A 14,605-nucleotide genomic window follows, 5' to 3' on the forward strand; every position below is an offset into this window, starting at 1 on the left:
CACATTTTTCTTAATGTTTATTTATTTTTGAGAGAGAGGGAACATGCAAGCACTAGTTGGGGAGGGGCAGAGAGAGGGAGCCAGAGGATCCAAAGCAGGCTCACTGACAGAGAGCCCAATGCGGTGCTCATCCTCACAAGCCCTGAGATCATGATGTGAGCCAAACTCAGATGCTTAACCAGCTGAGCCACCGAGGCTCCCCCCTCCACTTTTTTTTAAGGCATATAAACATTTATTAAAATGGGTCAATAATGCAGCTAGACACAGAAAAATGAAACAGTAATATAATAAACCAAATGTAAGAAGCCTCTGAATGAACTATGCATTTATCCTAAGTATCAGTAAGAAGTATAAGTACAGTAGAAGGGAAACAAGTCATCAGTTTGTACTCTCATCTATCAATAGCCTCCTGACAACTCTGGTTTCCTGAAATTAGCTGAGAGCATCTATAACTCAATGCATAGTGATTATTAAATATAATTTGGCAATGTGGTACAGTAGAAGAAACACTTAATTAGAAATCAGGACACCTGGGACATTGCAGCCGTGTGACTTTGGCAAGTCACTTAAAAGTTCCTGTTGCCTTGGGGCATCTGGGTGGCTCCATGGGTTGAGCATTTGACTCTTGATTTCAGACTTCAGCTCAGGTCATAATATCACAATTTGTAAGATCGAGCCCTATGTCAGGCTTTGCACTGACAGTGTGGATCCTGCTTGGAAATCTCTCTCTCTCCCCCTCTCTCTCTGCCCCTTCCCCACTCTGTCATGTGTGCATGCATGCACTCTCTCAAAATAAATATACTTAAAAAAAAGTCTGAATGCAAATATATAAATACATGTGACATGTATATATTTTTCTTAATACAAAAAAAAAGCAGCATAAAATGTTTAAATCTCTTAAAGTCTGTTGTAATAACATTTGCTCTATACTGCATATGAATATAATCATTTCCATTATTAAAATGATCACTTTCTAGAAGATTGCAAATGTTAACAATTGCTTGTTATGACTATTTTCCCAAGCATAGCTCCCTATACAATTATATACAACATGAATATGGCAATTTACTCAATTCTCTGTTCAACAACATAAACTCATACTTAGCATCATGTTAATATTCAAATTAGTTCCCATATGTAGTGTAAACATTTGAGGGAGAAAAAATATATGAACAAAGACACAGAGGTTGAATTCTGATCTTCTGGCCAATTCTACCTTCAATCTCTGCCCCACCCCAATCTCAAGGTACTCTCTCTGCAAAAGAAAGGAATCTTGCTTAGGTTTTTCCAATCACATATATTTCCAATTCCAATCCCTAATCTGACATTTACTAGCTCTATGATCTTTAGCAACTTCCTTAATTTTTTGTTTAAAATTGAAGCACTAGGACCAGCTGAAGAGCAGAATGTTATGAAGATAAAATGAGATAATGTGCCTGGCACATTAATAATCAGTCAAAAATTTTAGTTATTATGCTTATTATTGACTTAAGAACATACAGTGATATTTAAGAGTACCAAAAAAAGACTTAAATCACAAGCTGACTTGTGAATTTTGTCATTATAACTTTTATCTCTTCTGAGAAACATAATATGTATTCTATTAATGCAGCATAGTTTAGAATTTGTTTAGTATTTTGTAATTTTTAAAATTATTTCTTCCTTTATAATCTTGTCAACCAGGAAAACTCCTGAGGGCCAGAATCTTGTTTCATGAGCTTGTGTGCACATACTGTGCTTTTTTTTTTTTTTTTTTTTTTTTTTTGAGAGAGAGAGAGAGCGCACATATAATTGGGGGGGGGGGGGGCGCGCAGGGCAGAGAAAGAGAATGAATCTCATGAATCTCAAGCAGGCTCCAAGCTCAGAGCCTGCCATGGGGTCCATCCCATGATCCTGGGATCATGACTTGAGCCAAATCAAGAGTCAGACACTCAACGACTAAACCACCCACCTGCCCCTATATTGTGCTTATTACATTGTAATTATTTGTTTCTCTGTCACTCTACCTAGGTTCTGAGCATTGCAAGGCAGAGAGCAAAGCTTACTCCTATTTGTATCCTAAAAACTTAGTAATGATACAAAATAGGTCTCAGTAAATGTTTGTTGAATGGATAAATGAATGAATTACTCTCACCCCTCCCCTCAATGCCTTACACAGTACTCCACACATAATAGGAACTCAGTAAAGCTCTTTAATGGATCCATGCAGAAATCATTTGGACCCAACCACATAAAGCTGTATCTTGCCTCAGAAAGGCTTTAAAGTGTAGCTACTAATATTACAAATTAAAACTTTTAGTCTAACACATATCAAATAAATAGGTTCAATGACTAACCACATCAAGGGTAGTGCCAGAAGGATTTAAAAGCCATTATTCTAATTAATGAATTTGTGAACCTCAAATGGAAAAATCCAGTTACATAATCAAAAGAGGTTATCCCCTAAAAATTTATACCTACAAAAGACAGTAAGAAAAATTATCAGATAGTTTGTAATTGTTTTTATGCCTGAATTGAAGCCATTGTTTTCAGTAGAAATAAGAGTTCAGGAGCAAAGTGGTCCAACCTCATCTCCACAAAACAGTTCTGAAACTGAGAAACTAAATATTTTGCCCTCTCCTTGATTTTAACTCCTGGGAGACTCACTTTATTCCCAGATTAGCAGATATTCAAAACTTGTTCTATCTCCTAAAATAAAACTTCATCCATTTCTTAAAAGGCAAATAACCTGAATATGCGCACTTTGGGAACACTAGGTTTTATATTCAAGTTAACTAAAACTATCCCTAGTGTTCAGCCTTCTGCTGCAGCAGTAGAAACACTTTCCTTACTTTTTAAATTACATTCGTGGAAGGCTTAAGTGTCGTGCTGCACATTCTTTCACTGTATCAGCTAAACTGGTTTTACACTGCATATATAATTTCAAAAGTACACCGTAAAGGAATTCTATACTTGAATGAATCTGGGAAGAAACGTGATCTCAGCACACACACACCCCTTCTTTCAACTCAATACGCTCCAGAGGAAGTACATCTTAGGGGTTTTTTTCCTAAAGAATTTCTCTCCCGTCCCCACCCCACACTTTATTTTACAGCAGCAATCATTCATTATCCCACTCAACAGTCTCTCCGCAAAGAACCTTTCCAACTAATCCTAGTTCACCAGGACCCTACTTCTACATCTTACAGTCCGTGGGGGATTTCTTTGGAAGGGACAAGTGGTGGTGGAGGTCCGGGACGCCACCATTCCCGCCACGCCATTTAGGACCCAGGTCCTGGCGCGCAGTCCTATTCCAGCTTTCGGCGGACCCCGTGAGCCGCGAAGGGTCCGACACAGTCCCCCAGTCCTCACCAGCGCAAAGCAAACCGGGCCCAACCTCTGTGCTCCCATTCAATATACCCTCCACCTCGCGGTACCCCATTTCTTCCCACTTACTCCTCGATGTGGTCCGGTCCCTTTATCCAGTTCTGAGTCCGCGTAACCCTCTTCCTCCGAACGCACACCCTTCCACACTCCGGCCCCTGCCCCTTGAACCCTACTACACCGCCGTCCCTCCCACTGGACCTCACGGCAGCTCTAGCCCTCCGAGTGCCCTAGTGCAGACCTGCGCCAGGTCCCTTTTACCCACCGGACCTGGGTCCTCTCCAACACGTCACACTTGGGCCCGTTATTCCCGACCTACCCCCACCACCAGGGCTACCCCCTGCACCCCCGTTACCTCCGACCCCGCCCCCCTGAGGGTGTCGCACTCACAGTTCCTGCCGCCGCATCCTTAACCGCCGCGGCTGCTATAGCTACGGGGAGCCAAGGCAACCAGCTCTCGCGACACTTTCCTCAGCTAACGGCGAGAACAGCCGAGAAGAACCTCTAGCAAGAAAGTAAACGAGTCGGGCTTGAGAAGGCTAAGTATATCTCGCGATAGTAGTGTGTAAAATGGCGGCCGCCAGGCGTTAGGGGCGGCCTGGAAAAGTCTGGTAGTGGGTGAGGGCAAAGAAGAACGTGTATCGAAGGAGTCGGAAAACTATTGCAGGGGGGAACGGGTTGACCTGGGGGAAGTTAGTATGGCGAACCCTACACTGGAATAGCTTTAGGGATGTGGCCTTGTTTGCTCCAAGTGCCTCAAAGTTAGAGCAGTGACGCCTTTAGTTCCGTTTTCCTGGCATTTTCCTTATGCATGAGGAGTTAGAGATGGAGCAAGACAGATGTTGATCTTACCGTCTCCTCGTAACCTTCCTTCAGGAAATTTTCATCCGTTCTTCTCACACTGCTTTGCACACGGTATTTGGTTTCACAGAAATAATTTGTTTATTCACGAGTTCCCCACCCCTATCAGTTCGCCAGACCAAAATAGGAAATGAAAGGTTTTTTTGTGTGTTTTGTTTTGTATTTTTAATTGAACATAAGCACAGGTGTTTGGCCTTGGATGCGGAAGGGGACCGCATTGGTGTATGACTTGAACTTTGCACTTGTTGCTTGCAGCTCTGTGGACACATCCTTAATTCCTGATTCACAAAACTTAGTTGTAGGGCTTTCTCAAGCTCTCAGACAACTGTAAATGCAGACTGAGAAGCATCTGGAACAGAAGATGGATTTAAAGAACGTAGTGGAGGTTGGTTGGAAAGTAGTGAGTTATTTTAATTGGTTATTCACAGTCAGTTACAGATCGAACTTACTCTCTTTTTCTCCTTCTCACTACTGCACTGGACTTAAAAACAGAACAACAACAACAAAAGTTGGTGAACAAGGAAGAGTAAAACAGGAAGTAATTTTTTGGAATTGTTTCCCCCAACTTTAAGGGTAGGCGCTTAATAATTATTTTATGGTTAACTGAAATCTCTATGTCTCATGAAGGTTGTTATGTGTCTTTGTACAGCTGATGTCTCACACAATACCTGGTATACAGTAGGCACTCAATAAACATTTGTTAAAGGAATATAGTCCTTAACTTTGGTGAAGGACTCACAGAGTTTTAAGCATGAAAATCTGATGGAAATTGTGAACCCATATCCAGATCCTGTCTGTGCTCTACCCATATTCCTTCAGCCCACCCCAGAGCTTACTACAGCCTTGATAGATAGTGCAGGTCCATACCTTCCTACCTCAAACACCTGTGTATTTCTTTGCCTGGAAGTGCCAGCAGAGTTAAAATTCCCAGTAGCAATCTGCAACCAAAGAAAGATGGCATTTGGTGGCTAAATACTACAGTTCCTCATCCCCTCAGTGGGGCAATTCTGAGTTCACTGTAGTGTTTCCCAAAACTTCCTAACGTACAAATCACCTGAAGAGATGAGTAAGACACAGATTCTTGAGTTTGCATTTTTAACCAATCTCCCAGGAAACAGTGATGCTGCCAGTCCAAGGACCACACTTTGAATAGCATTTTTCTCAGTAACAAATGGGACTCAACTCCAGTTGCCCAAAACACCTTTATTGGCTTTCTTCTCACTCCCTTACACTGTTTGGATTTCTGGAATCACCTTCCAACCTTCTGGGTCCACATCTTTGTCTCAGGATGTACCTGCATCCACATCTTTGTCTGAGGATCTATTTGGGGGGGGGGGGGGGGCGGGAATCCAACTTATGGCAACACTGTCCTTAGAAGAATACACACAGGGGATGCCTTAGTGGCTCAGTCGGTTAAGCGTCTGACTCTTAATTTTGGCTCAGGTCGTGGTCTCACGATTTGTGAAATCGAGCCCGCATCAGGCTGCACACTGACAGCATGGAGCCTACTTGGGATTCTCTCCCTCTCTCTCTCTCTCTGCCCCTCCCCTGCTCACTTTCTCTCTCTCTCTCAAAAATAAATAAAAACATTAATAATAATGATAATAAGTATTTGAAAAAAAATACAAACAGAAAAATCTTTGGAAAATAAAAGGGGGTACCTGGCAGGCTCAGTTGGTGGAGCATACGACTCTTGATCTCAGGGTTGCAAGTTCGAGCCCCACATTGGGTGTAAATATGACTTAAAAATAAAATCTTTGGGGCGCCTGGTGGCTCAGTCGGTTAAGCGGCCGACTTCGGCTCAGGTCATGATCTCGCGGTCCGTGAGTTCAAGCCCCGCGTCGGGCTCTGTGCTGACAGCTCAGAGCCTGGAGCCTGTTTCGGATTCTGTGTCTCCCTCTCTCTGACCCTTCCCCATTCATGCTCTGTCTCTCTCTGTCTCAAAAATAAATAAACATTAAAAAAAAAAATTAAAAAAAAATAAATAAATAAAAATAAAATCTTTAAAAAAAGAAAAAGTAGAATACAGAAATAGAGTTTTGTGTACGAGTTTAAAGGAAGTATGAGTCCTCTGAAATTTGTTTAGGTTGTAAAGGGAAATGATCAAGGTAAATGTTATGTGACCCAAGGTCCATGAAAATTAGATTAGTCTATGCAAAGTTTAGCAACTTAATAAAATCATTAATGGCTCATGGAGTTGGCTGAATTCAGCCAGCTCTCCTCAGAAGTTATTTTCCCAGATCCTATTAAGCCATCTTCTTATTCTTCCTGGTCCTCATCTCTTATTTTGTGGAACACAGAGGTAACTAAGTCTGGGAATCTAAAGAAACCACATGCTTGAAATAAAAATTAAAAATTTTTAAAAATAGGGGCACCTGGGTGGCTCAGTCGGTTAAGCACCAACTTCAGCTCAGGTCATGATCTCACAGCTCATGAGTTCAAGCCCCGCATTGGGCTCTCACAGCTGAGAGCCTGGAGCCTGCTTTGGATTCTGTGTCTCCCTCTTCCTCTCTGCACCTCCCCCACTCACACTCTGTCTTAAGAGAGTCTCTCAAAAATAAACATTTAAAAAATTTAGGGGGGTGGGGGAGAGGGAAAATGGGCGATGGGCACTGAGGAGGGCACTTGTTGGGATGAACACTGGGTGTTCTATGTAAGGCAATTTGACAATAAATTATATTCATAAAAAATGAAAATTTAAAAAAATGTTTTAAATAAAATATTGTTGTTCATTCCTATTGGGCTGTCACAGTTTTTTCCCCTAGTTACAGTGCTTTCTGAATACCACTGAAGTGCCCTCGTGAACCTTAGATCTTTTCTGACTATGTTCACACAGAACCAGCCATACTATAACTGCACCTTGTTTCTCCCACTTTCTTCTGGATTCTAACTTGGTATGCCATCCTTTCAGGAATCTGTAACCTTTGATTTATATATTCCTCAGCCCATTCTGGTGTCATCTGGAAACCTTTTGGCATGTTCTACTTTTGTGATAATTGGATAATCCTGATCATCCCAATCTCTAATCAGCTACACAAAGAGAACTAAGGACACCAACACCTACTTCCTAACCACTGCACACAATAGCTTCTTAGTTTTGCCCACATATGGACCAACACATGTGTTTGTGCATGATTGTCTTATGTACCATTGAATAAGTATGTCTTTGTATACACCTATGAATATGGTATTGTGGGTGTGGACATGGGTGTGGTATGTAAGCAACCAGAGCTCAGGTCTGGTCTTGAAGTCTGAATAATGAACGTTTAGTACTTGACTTTAATTAGTCTCTGTGCATTGTTAGCCTTAGTTTTTATCTGCCCTCAAGTATCAGAGGAAGAATGAGTTCATTTCTTCAAAGTTTATTGACTGTTACCAGTGGCAGAGCAAATTCCATAAAAGAGAAGGTTCCATACAGAGCAAGTTGGAGAGAAAGGATGCTTGGAGTGGGGACTTGGAGTGAAGACTGGAAAGGCAGATCTCTCCCTCCTTTTCCCCCTCCATTCTCACAAGGATACTGGATTTACAGTGAGGGCATCCTGCTTAACATTCTCTCTCCAAATTAGAACCTGAGAAGAGAAATTTAATTCAAAGTAGAGGAGGAAACACCTCACAGCTCCTCTGTTTCTCCATCCAAGGGGATGCCAATATCCACATTGTAGTCTACTGGCTCCCCAGAGCTCAGCCAGGGAATAGGGGTTCGATTAAAAGAAGGCCTGTTGGAGAGATTCTGGTTGTAAAGGACCAGGGGTTCACTCAGTAGGGGCCCCAGGTCAAACTTGGGCATCTGGAAGGTCATGCGTTTGGAGGCCTTCTCATATCCACCATAAGGCATTGCCGTCCTGAAAAGAGAAGATATTATTTGATTAAAAACCAGAACAAAAGGAACAGCTTTATCAGTGAGATGTTACCCTTTTTTGAGGATGGGGAAGTCTGTGAATTTTAATTTAGGTTGCTTCTGCACTCCTTTTTCTCCCTTAGTGCTCCATTCCCCATTCCTGGTTTGCTTTTTCTCCAGAGCTAATGAAGAGAAAAGGAGTCTAGTGGGGTACTAGATAAAGAGGTTCATGGATGTTGTGACTTAGACACTATAGACCCAAGGGTCTGAGACTACCTTAAAATACAATGTAGACCCCCCCCACACACACACACACAACTCCTACCCCACCTCCAGTGGATAGCACATGGCTTGGTGAGAGGAATTAACATTGCCTGGAGAATTCAGGCTTCTTAGGACCAAATGCAAAAGAATGGTGCTTCCCCATTCTGCTTTCACACAGATCTCCTGTTCACAGTCTAGAGAAGCCCAATTCCAAAAGAATAGATACTTAAGCCTTACTAGAGAATAAGGAAATAGAATCCTCCTACAGGGACAGTAATGAAATCCTAACCTTGAATGAAGGGAACTTCAAGAGTCCTTTAAACATGTAATATATTATTCCCATTTTAGAGCAAGGCAACCAAGGCTCAGAAGTAGGGTGACTGTCCCATGCCCACTCTGCTAATAAGTGGTGAAGTGAACTAAAATTCAAATCTTGCCTCACAGCAAATGTTTCCTCCATCATACTCCACTATTTCTCTGAGTTAGAGTGAAAAAAGCAAAGGCTTTCAATTTGGGTCCCCATATTCCTTCCTTCCCTCCTCAGCCTCCTTCTGAAACATTTGAACCAAAGTCTCCATTCCAACTAAGCACATTGTGCCACACACTGGAATGCATCTGGTTGCTTCCTCATACCCCTTACCTGTTGAAGGACTTATATTTGGGAAGCTCAGCTTTGGCCCCATAGGCCAGCAGGTCGATGCCAAGTTCCACTTTTTGCTGAGGGTCAACCCCCATAGCTCGCTCCCATGGGGAAATATAGGTCTTGAACACAGTGATATGTTTTCCTTCTCCACCTGTCTGGTCTCCTGGCAGCCATGGGAGAGAAAATTGAGTCAATAATAGCAGTTAGCAGCCAGTGGAAGTTAGTCTTACACCTCTGTACTAGGGAAGTTTCTGGGGCCAATCTTGGTAATTGTGCTAGTTTTGTGGAATCCTGACAGCCCAAGGGCAGATCTGTGACTGAAACTGAAAAGCCAGAAAGGTGACAGAAAGATCAAGCTCCTGGGTGAAATAGACACATTTTGGCATTCTCCTGGGGTAAGAGAGTCCATCTAGGTACCTCAGCAGGCCTCCCTTGCTCCCTAAACCCAGTCTAGGCCTCATTCCTGGGGATATCTCTACTCTAAGAACCAGATAACATTACTCTTGCATAAGGATACTTGCCTGTTCCTGTCTCGCCAACCCCTGCTGTTCCAGCAGTTCTTCCTTTGCCATTCTGGCCCCCAGGACCACTTGTACCCCCAGATCCAGACCCAGAGCCCTGATGGTGCTGCTGGTCAGAGCCATACTGTCTGGCAGAGCCACTTCCCCCTGCCTGGCCTCCACTGCTGCCTTTGCTGTAGGAGAATCCCTGACCAGCTGTGCCCAGCTGTCCCCCAACTGTGGGAAGGAACTTTTGGAAGTGATCCTGGAAAGAAAGAACAAAGTAAGGGGAAGGTTATGCAATGGGTATGGGAAATATACAAAGACAAAGGTGGTGTGCATAGCAAGGAGGAGATGATCAGAGAAAATGGCCAACCAGAAGACACTGAACCCTCTGAGATCTCCCCTCCAATAGGTGGATAGTGATAGTGGATAGCCTGACAGAGAAGAACCGAACTCTCCTAATGGATAGGACCCCCCCCCCCCCTTGGCTCAGTTCCTCCAGTTACACCTTAAGGTAGGGACAATTCATTCTCCACACTTTCCTTTCCCATCCTTACCAAGGCAAAGAGGACCAAGACTTGCACCCCACTATAATTTGAAAGGATGGGGTTGGGACAGAGAACCCAGGCTTAATTTGAAAAGCTAGAGAGATGTCTGCCTCTTCTTTTTCTTTATCTTGTCTAACAGACAGAACTCTCTTCTTTGTCTTTCTCTTCCTCTCCCTCTCTGCTCTTGGTGCCTGTTGAACCAGGACTTCCTGACTGTGAAACTGTAGCAGGTAGGGGGAAGGGTGACCAAAAGGGCAACCCTGGATTCAGCCCCAAAGCCTAAAAATAACCCCACCAACTCCTTCAGGAGGCTCTCCTAGCCACCCCACCATACACACCCCTATGCTCCAACCAGTGTAACCAGACCCAGCCAGGGAGGAGGGCTTTTGGCCTCCTAAAGTTAGATATGACCGGCTCAGCATTTTTGCTCTGCTCCTACATAAGGGCCAATGACAGAAAGTCCTGCCTCTGGCCCCATGTAGGCATCTATTTCCACTTTCCCCTGGCTGCCCAGTGAAGGTAGAGGGGGAGGAAAGGTAATGGAGAAGATCCCCTCCTTCTCGGCTATAACATCTTGTGCCTGGCACCCTTCCAATCCCTCCTTCTCTTTGGAGAATGATTCTCACTAGAGAATTCTCACTATCTTAGAAGACAGTTTCAATTCCCACATCCAGAGTCCTTAGATCCTATAGATAAAAGAATGGCTCAAGAAGGAGATGTTTATAAAAATTCACTTAACTCATTGTAGGGTTACCAGATTCATCAAATAAAATAGGGCATCAGTTAAATTTGAATCTTAGAGACACAACGAATACTTTTCTACTATAAATACACTTCAAATATTGCATAGGACATATTTACATACAAGAGAGTATTCGTCACATATCTGAAATTAAAATTTAACTGTTATCTTGTATTTTTTAAATTGAACTAAATTAAATTTTTATGTCCCAAATACTTCATGGGACATACTTTACTAAAAAATTATTCATGCATATCTCAACTTTAAAATACAGGACTGGGTGTCCTGTCTTATCTGGCAGCCCTATCTTTAACACTTAGCCATACTGGGAAGGAATTTTCCCCCTGAGGGTGTGTACTCTTCACCCCCACCTCCCCTTCACTGGCTCTAAGATAGAGACTGAGTTTCAGAAGTGGGCTGTAACTCACCCTGGACGTTTAATATATCTGGGGACTTAATAAGCTTATAAATTTGCAGAGAGGGGAGGTTGGTGGTATTTTGGAGATTCAGGGCCCACCAAAAAACTGTCAGAAGAGGCACTAGGCTGTGAGAGTTATAAAGTTCCGAACTCACCATTGAGCTGTCAGAGAAGACATCAGGGTGGTTCTCATAAATAAATTTCTCTACCCTCATCTGCCGCAGTTTGAACATCTTGGAGCCCCTATTAGTGAGCAGCGACAGCTCTTCCAACATCACATCCCTTGGGACACTGATCTTCTTGCCCAGGTTCAGGCCTGAGCTCTCCTGTCGACCTTCCAGGGAGGTGGGGAGGAAGAGACAAGGAGAAAAGTAAGGTTTTCTAGGTTCAGAATACAGATGCCAACCACAACTAAGTGTGTGTGTCTCCTGCAGAGATCCCAGAGGTAAGCAGATACTGTCTGATGAAGTTCTATGTAGTTTGTGAGAAATTTTTATTTCCTGGGTTTGGAGTTGGAGACAATGCACAGGAACTGGGGTGCAAAGTGGAATCAGTATACCAGAGTGGAGAGAGTAAATAAGGCAGAAGGGGCAGAGGCATGAGGTGCAGGGCAAAAAGACTAAAGGAACATCATAGATGGAGACCATTGGGGAGACTGTAGCCTGGGGGAAAGCCCAAAGGCCAACACTGTGTGGAGTTGACCACATCTAAATACAGATTTCTGTCTTAACTACTTTCCTTTCTCTTCCCCTCAGTGAACCCTGGCTGCAGACAGACTTTGGGCATTGGGAGAGCTCTTCATATGCATATACTCCTACCACCCCCCAGGAAAAAAAAAAAGTCTAAGTATTTTTCCATTTTATGTGTTTCCACAGGTTCCCTAGCACTGGAGGGGTGGAGGGAGGGGAAGTAAGGAAATTAACCATTTACTGAGACTTTACTCTGTGCCAGTCTCCATCATATATATTTTTTTCCTCAAACATACCTCACTGACCTGTGAGTCCTGTTGTCCTGGACCTGCATTGGGTGATATGGCAAGGATATTATTGTCTCAGATTACAAGGTGAAAAGGGTGGAAGGGTGTGTGATCAGTGTTGAATCCTTTCTCCACCTTTCTCCCTGCCCCCCCCCCCCCCGAATTTCTCTTGTCTCTTCATATCTCTTCACGTTATTTAACTTTATGATTTTTCTGGGACTTCTGAGGCTGAGATGCTCTTAACAAGAAGTCCCTACACTAGGTAGGTGCAAATATGCCATACCTCCAGTTAGTTCCATGATCAGCTTACTGGATTTCCTCTTCTTGTTTGGGGCTGGGGTTCCTGAGAGTGGCATTGTGGAGGCAGATTCAGCCTGAATAGGGTGAGAAGGGGGAGTTGGAGCATGGACAGGGACTGGAAGGTATCTGCAGTAAGGTAGTACTTCTTAACTTGGGGTTAAGGGCTTCAGGTTAAGGGTGTGTGTGTGTATATATATATATATATATATATATATATATATATATATATTTATATATGTGTGTGTGTGTATATATATATATATATAATATATACATATATAATAAACGTATATTTTTCCCTAAAAAGGGGGAAAAAACAATGGGTGAAAACCCATTGTTCTAGGGCTTCTCCTTTCTTGGAGGTGAGGAAGAAAGTATAGATGCACCCTCTGCCCCTACCTTCTATAAACCTCCTTTCTACTGTTAAAATAGAGCTGGTGCAGGGATTAGGAACACGGTATGTGTTGGGGGCAGTGAGTAAAACAAACAAATAACACACAGGCTGGGCACTGCACCCAGGTTTCATTGGCTTGGCATGACTTCAAGTTTTTATTTTCATGGAGATCTCAGATTGGGGCTGTCATTCCCAACTCTGGGTCTTTCCTCAGTCTTCCTCAAGCCCTGGCAGGGGCGCAGAGGGCAGTGGCACAGAAAAATATTCTGCCAGGTTCAAGGAGATTCGGCCCAAAACATTCTCCATAGGAAGGAGAGGTTGTTGCTCCTCTATTGGGCCAGCTGGAGTGTGGCCTGGGAGGTCACAGCAGTGATCCTTGCTCCCTTTCAGTAGCTCCCGCCCCAGACCCCAGAGCTGGGGTGGAGAGGAAGGCCGGGGGCATTTGAACCTTGATGCACATCAATTCAGCAATATCATAGCGGTAGGGAATTGAGGGGGGATAGGAACATAATAATAGAATCTGGCAGTGGAGGGGGACAAGCTGGGAAAAGATGCAGACTCCAGCCCTTCCTTAACAGAAGTTGGCACTCAGCAAAACACTGTCTTTCTGCTGAGTCCTATTTCACAACACATCTGCATTTCTACTAACTTAATGGGGTATGCTGAGACAAGACCCCCGGAACTGATAAATGGGCATTTACTATACTTTTTTCAGCCCTAACTAGGTTCTTTTTCCCACCCAGCCTCTCAGATCCCCTTCTTATTACTCCAGTGCCTCCTTCAACATCTCCATTTCCCCCACCCTCCTAAGCCCCTCTTCTTCCAACTCTGTGGCTCCCCTGAACTGGACAGCTGAGAGCAGAGCATAGACAGGGGAGGGAGACAAGTCTCCCAGGATCAAGGGTCACTCTTGCAGACACAGACACAGCAGTCAACAGAGTGGGCTCCAGCCCCTCTGGCGATAGAGCTGGAACTTACCGGCTGCAGAGGTGGTGGTCAGCTCTCCTGGGGGTCCAGCAGCTTTGGAGGACTGAGCTGCTGTGACTGGAGAACCCGAGCTGGGCAGGCGTGGGGGCAGCACTGGCAGTGGGGGAGGGAGGGTAGTTATTAATAGAGATGATGAGTACAAGCAGCTCAAATGGCACTGGGGGTACTGAGACCCTGGAACCAAGATCCCGCCCTCCTTGCCCAGAGGCTCAGGAAGGAGAGGAAAAGCCTTTGGGATTCTCCCACTAAGCTGTCTGAGCCAGGGATCAGTCTGCCCAGAGACTCCCCTTTCTTGGCATCTAGAGTCTGAGATCCAAAGAAGCATTCAGGGAAAAATTGAAAACTGTGAGGGAAAGAGGAAGCAAACAGAAAACCGTGGACAAGAATTTGGAGAGCAAGAATTTGGAGAACATGTCTGGAGAGTCACTCAGAACCAATCCAGGCTGGAGCTGGAGGGACTATATGGGTACATTTTGGGAGTGGGAGGGCTTAAGGGGCTATGTTTGGGGAAAGGAAATCTGTTCAGAATGTTTTAAAAGTTCCTCGATGAGTTGATCTTTTCTCTGGGAAAGCTAGATCTTGGCAGGACAAGGGACCAAATTAACCAAATCCAGTGCTTCCTATGCTGTCAGAGATGAGGTGGGGAAGACTTGACCAATTTCTCCCTTTTCGTCCCCATTTGCTGTTGGGGTGCTCAGTTCAGCCTGTTTTGCAGGATAAATGTTGGTGTCTGAGATGTACAGGTAGGCTTCTAACCTGCCAGGTCCT

General features: G+C 43.9%; 2 protein-coding genes across 6 annotated transcripts in view; both read right to left on the minus strand.

Moving 5' to 3' along the window:
- USP54 (ubiquitin specific peptidase 54) overlaps positions 1 to 4,113 on the minus strand; it is a 133,864-nt gene extending 129,751 nt beyond the window's left edge. For 2 of the 5 annotated variants that reach the window (XM_053909548.1, XM_053909551.1), the window contains exon 1: positions 3,436 to 3,571. The gene's annotated coding sequence lies outside the window, so the exon portion shown is untranslated. Of the gene's footprint in view, positions 1 to 3,435; positions 3,572 to 3,604; positions 3,623 to 3,753 lie in introns of those variants that run through there. The other 3 variants (XM_053909547.1, XM_053909550.1, XM_053909554.1) reach the window with 3 other exon arrangements.
- A 3,457-nt stretch (positions 4,114 to 7,570) lies between these two features.
- MYOZ1 (myozenin 1) lies at positions 7,571 to 13,930 on the minus strand. Its single transcript, XM_019444561.1, has 6 exons — positions 13,829 to 13,930; positions 12,440 to 12,530; positions 11,336 to 11,514; positions 9,491 to 9,734; positions 8,967 to 9,132; positions 7,571 to 8,066 (listed from the first exon to the last, which is right to left on the minus strand). Exons 2-6 carry the CDS (start codon positions 12,510 to 12,512, stop codon positions 7,835 to 7,837), a joined length of 894 nt encoding a protein of 297 aa, XP_019300106.1. The 5' UTR covers positions 12,513 to 12,530; positions 13,829 to 13,930; the 3' UTR covers positions 7,571 to 7,834.
- Positions 13,931 to 14,605: the final 675 nt, after the last annotated feature.

Source organism: Panthera pardus, unplaced genomic scaffold (genome assembly GCF_024362965.1).
Source record: "Panthera pardus isolate Hobbes unplaced genomic scaffold, ASM2436296v1 HiC_scaffold_22, whole genome shotgun sequence".
In the NCBI taxonomy this organism is placed as follows: domain Eukaryota; kingdom Metazoa; phylum Chordata; class Mammalia; order Carnivora; family Felidae; genus Panthera; species Panthera pardus.

What these genes read in the sequence shown, in the direction of transcription:
- MYOZ1 (XM_019444561.1), bottom strand. Translation starts at nt 12,512, where the DNA reads ATGCCACTCTCAGGAACCCCAGCCCCAAACAAGAAGAGGAAATCCAGT. An exon ending in GATCATGGAACTAACTGGAG is followed by an intron (nt 11,515 to 12,439) that starts GTATGGCATATT and finishes CCTCCCTGGAAG; the next exon opens with GTCGACAGGAGAGCTCAGGC. An exon ending in GGTTGGCGAGACAGGAACAG is followed by an intron (nt 9,133 to 9,490) that starts GCAAGTATCCTT and finishes CATGGCTGCCAG; the next exon opens with GAGACCAGACAGGTGGAGAA.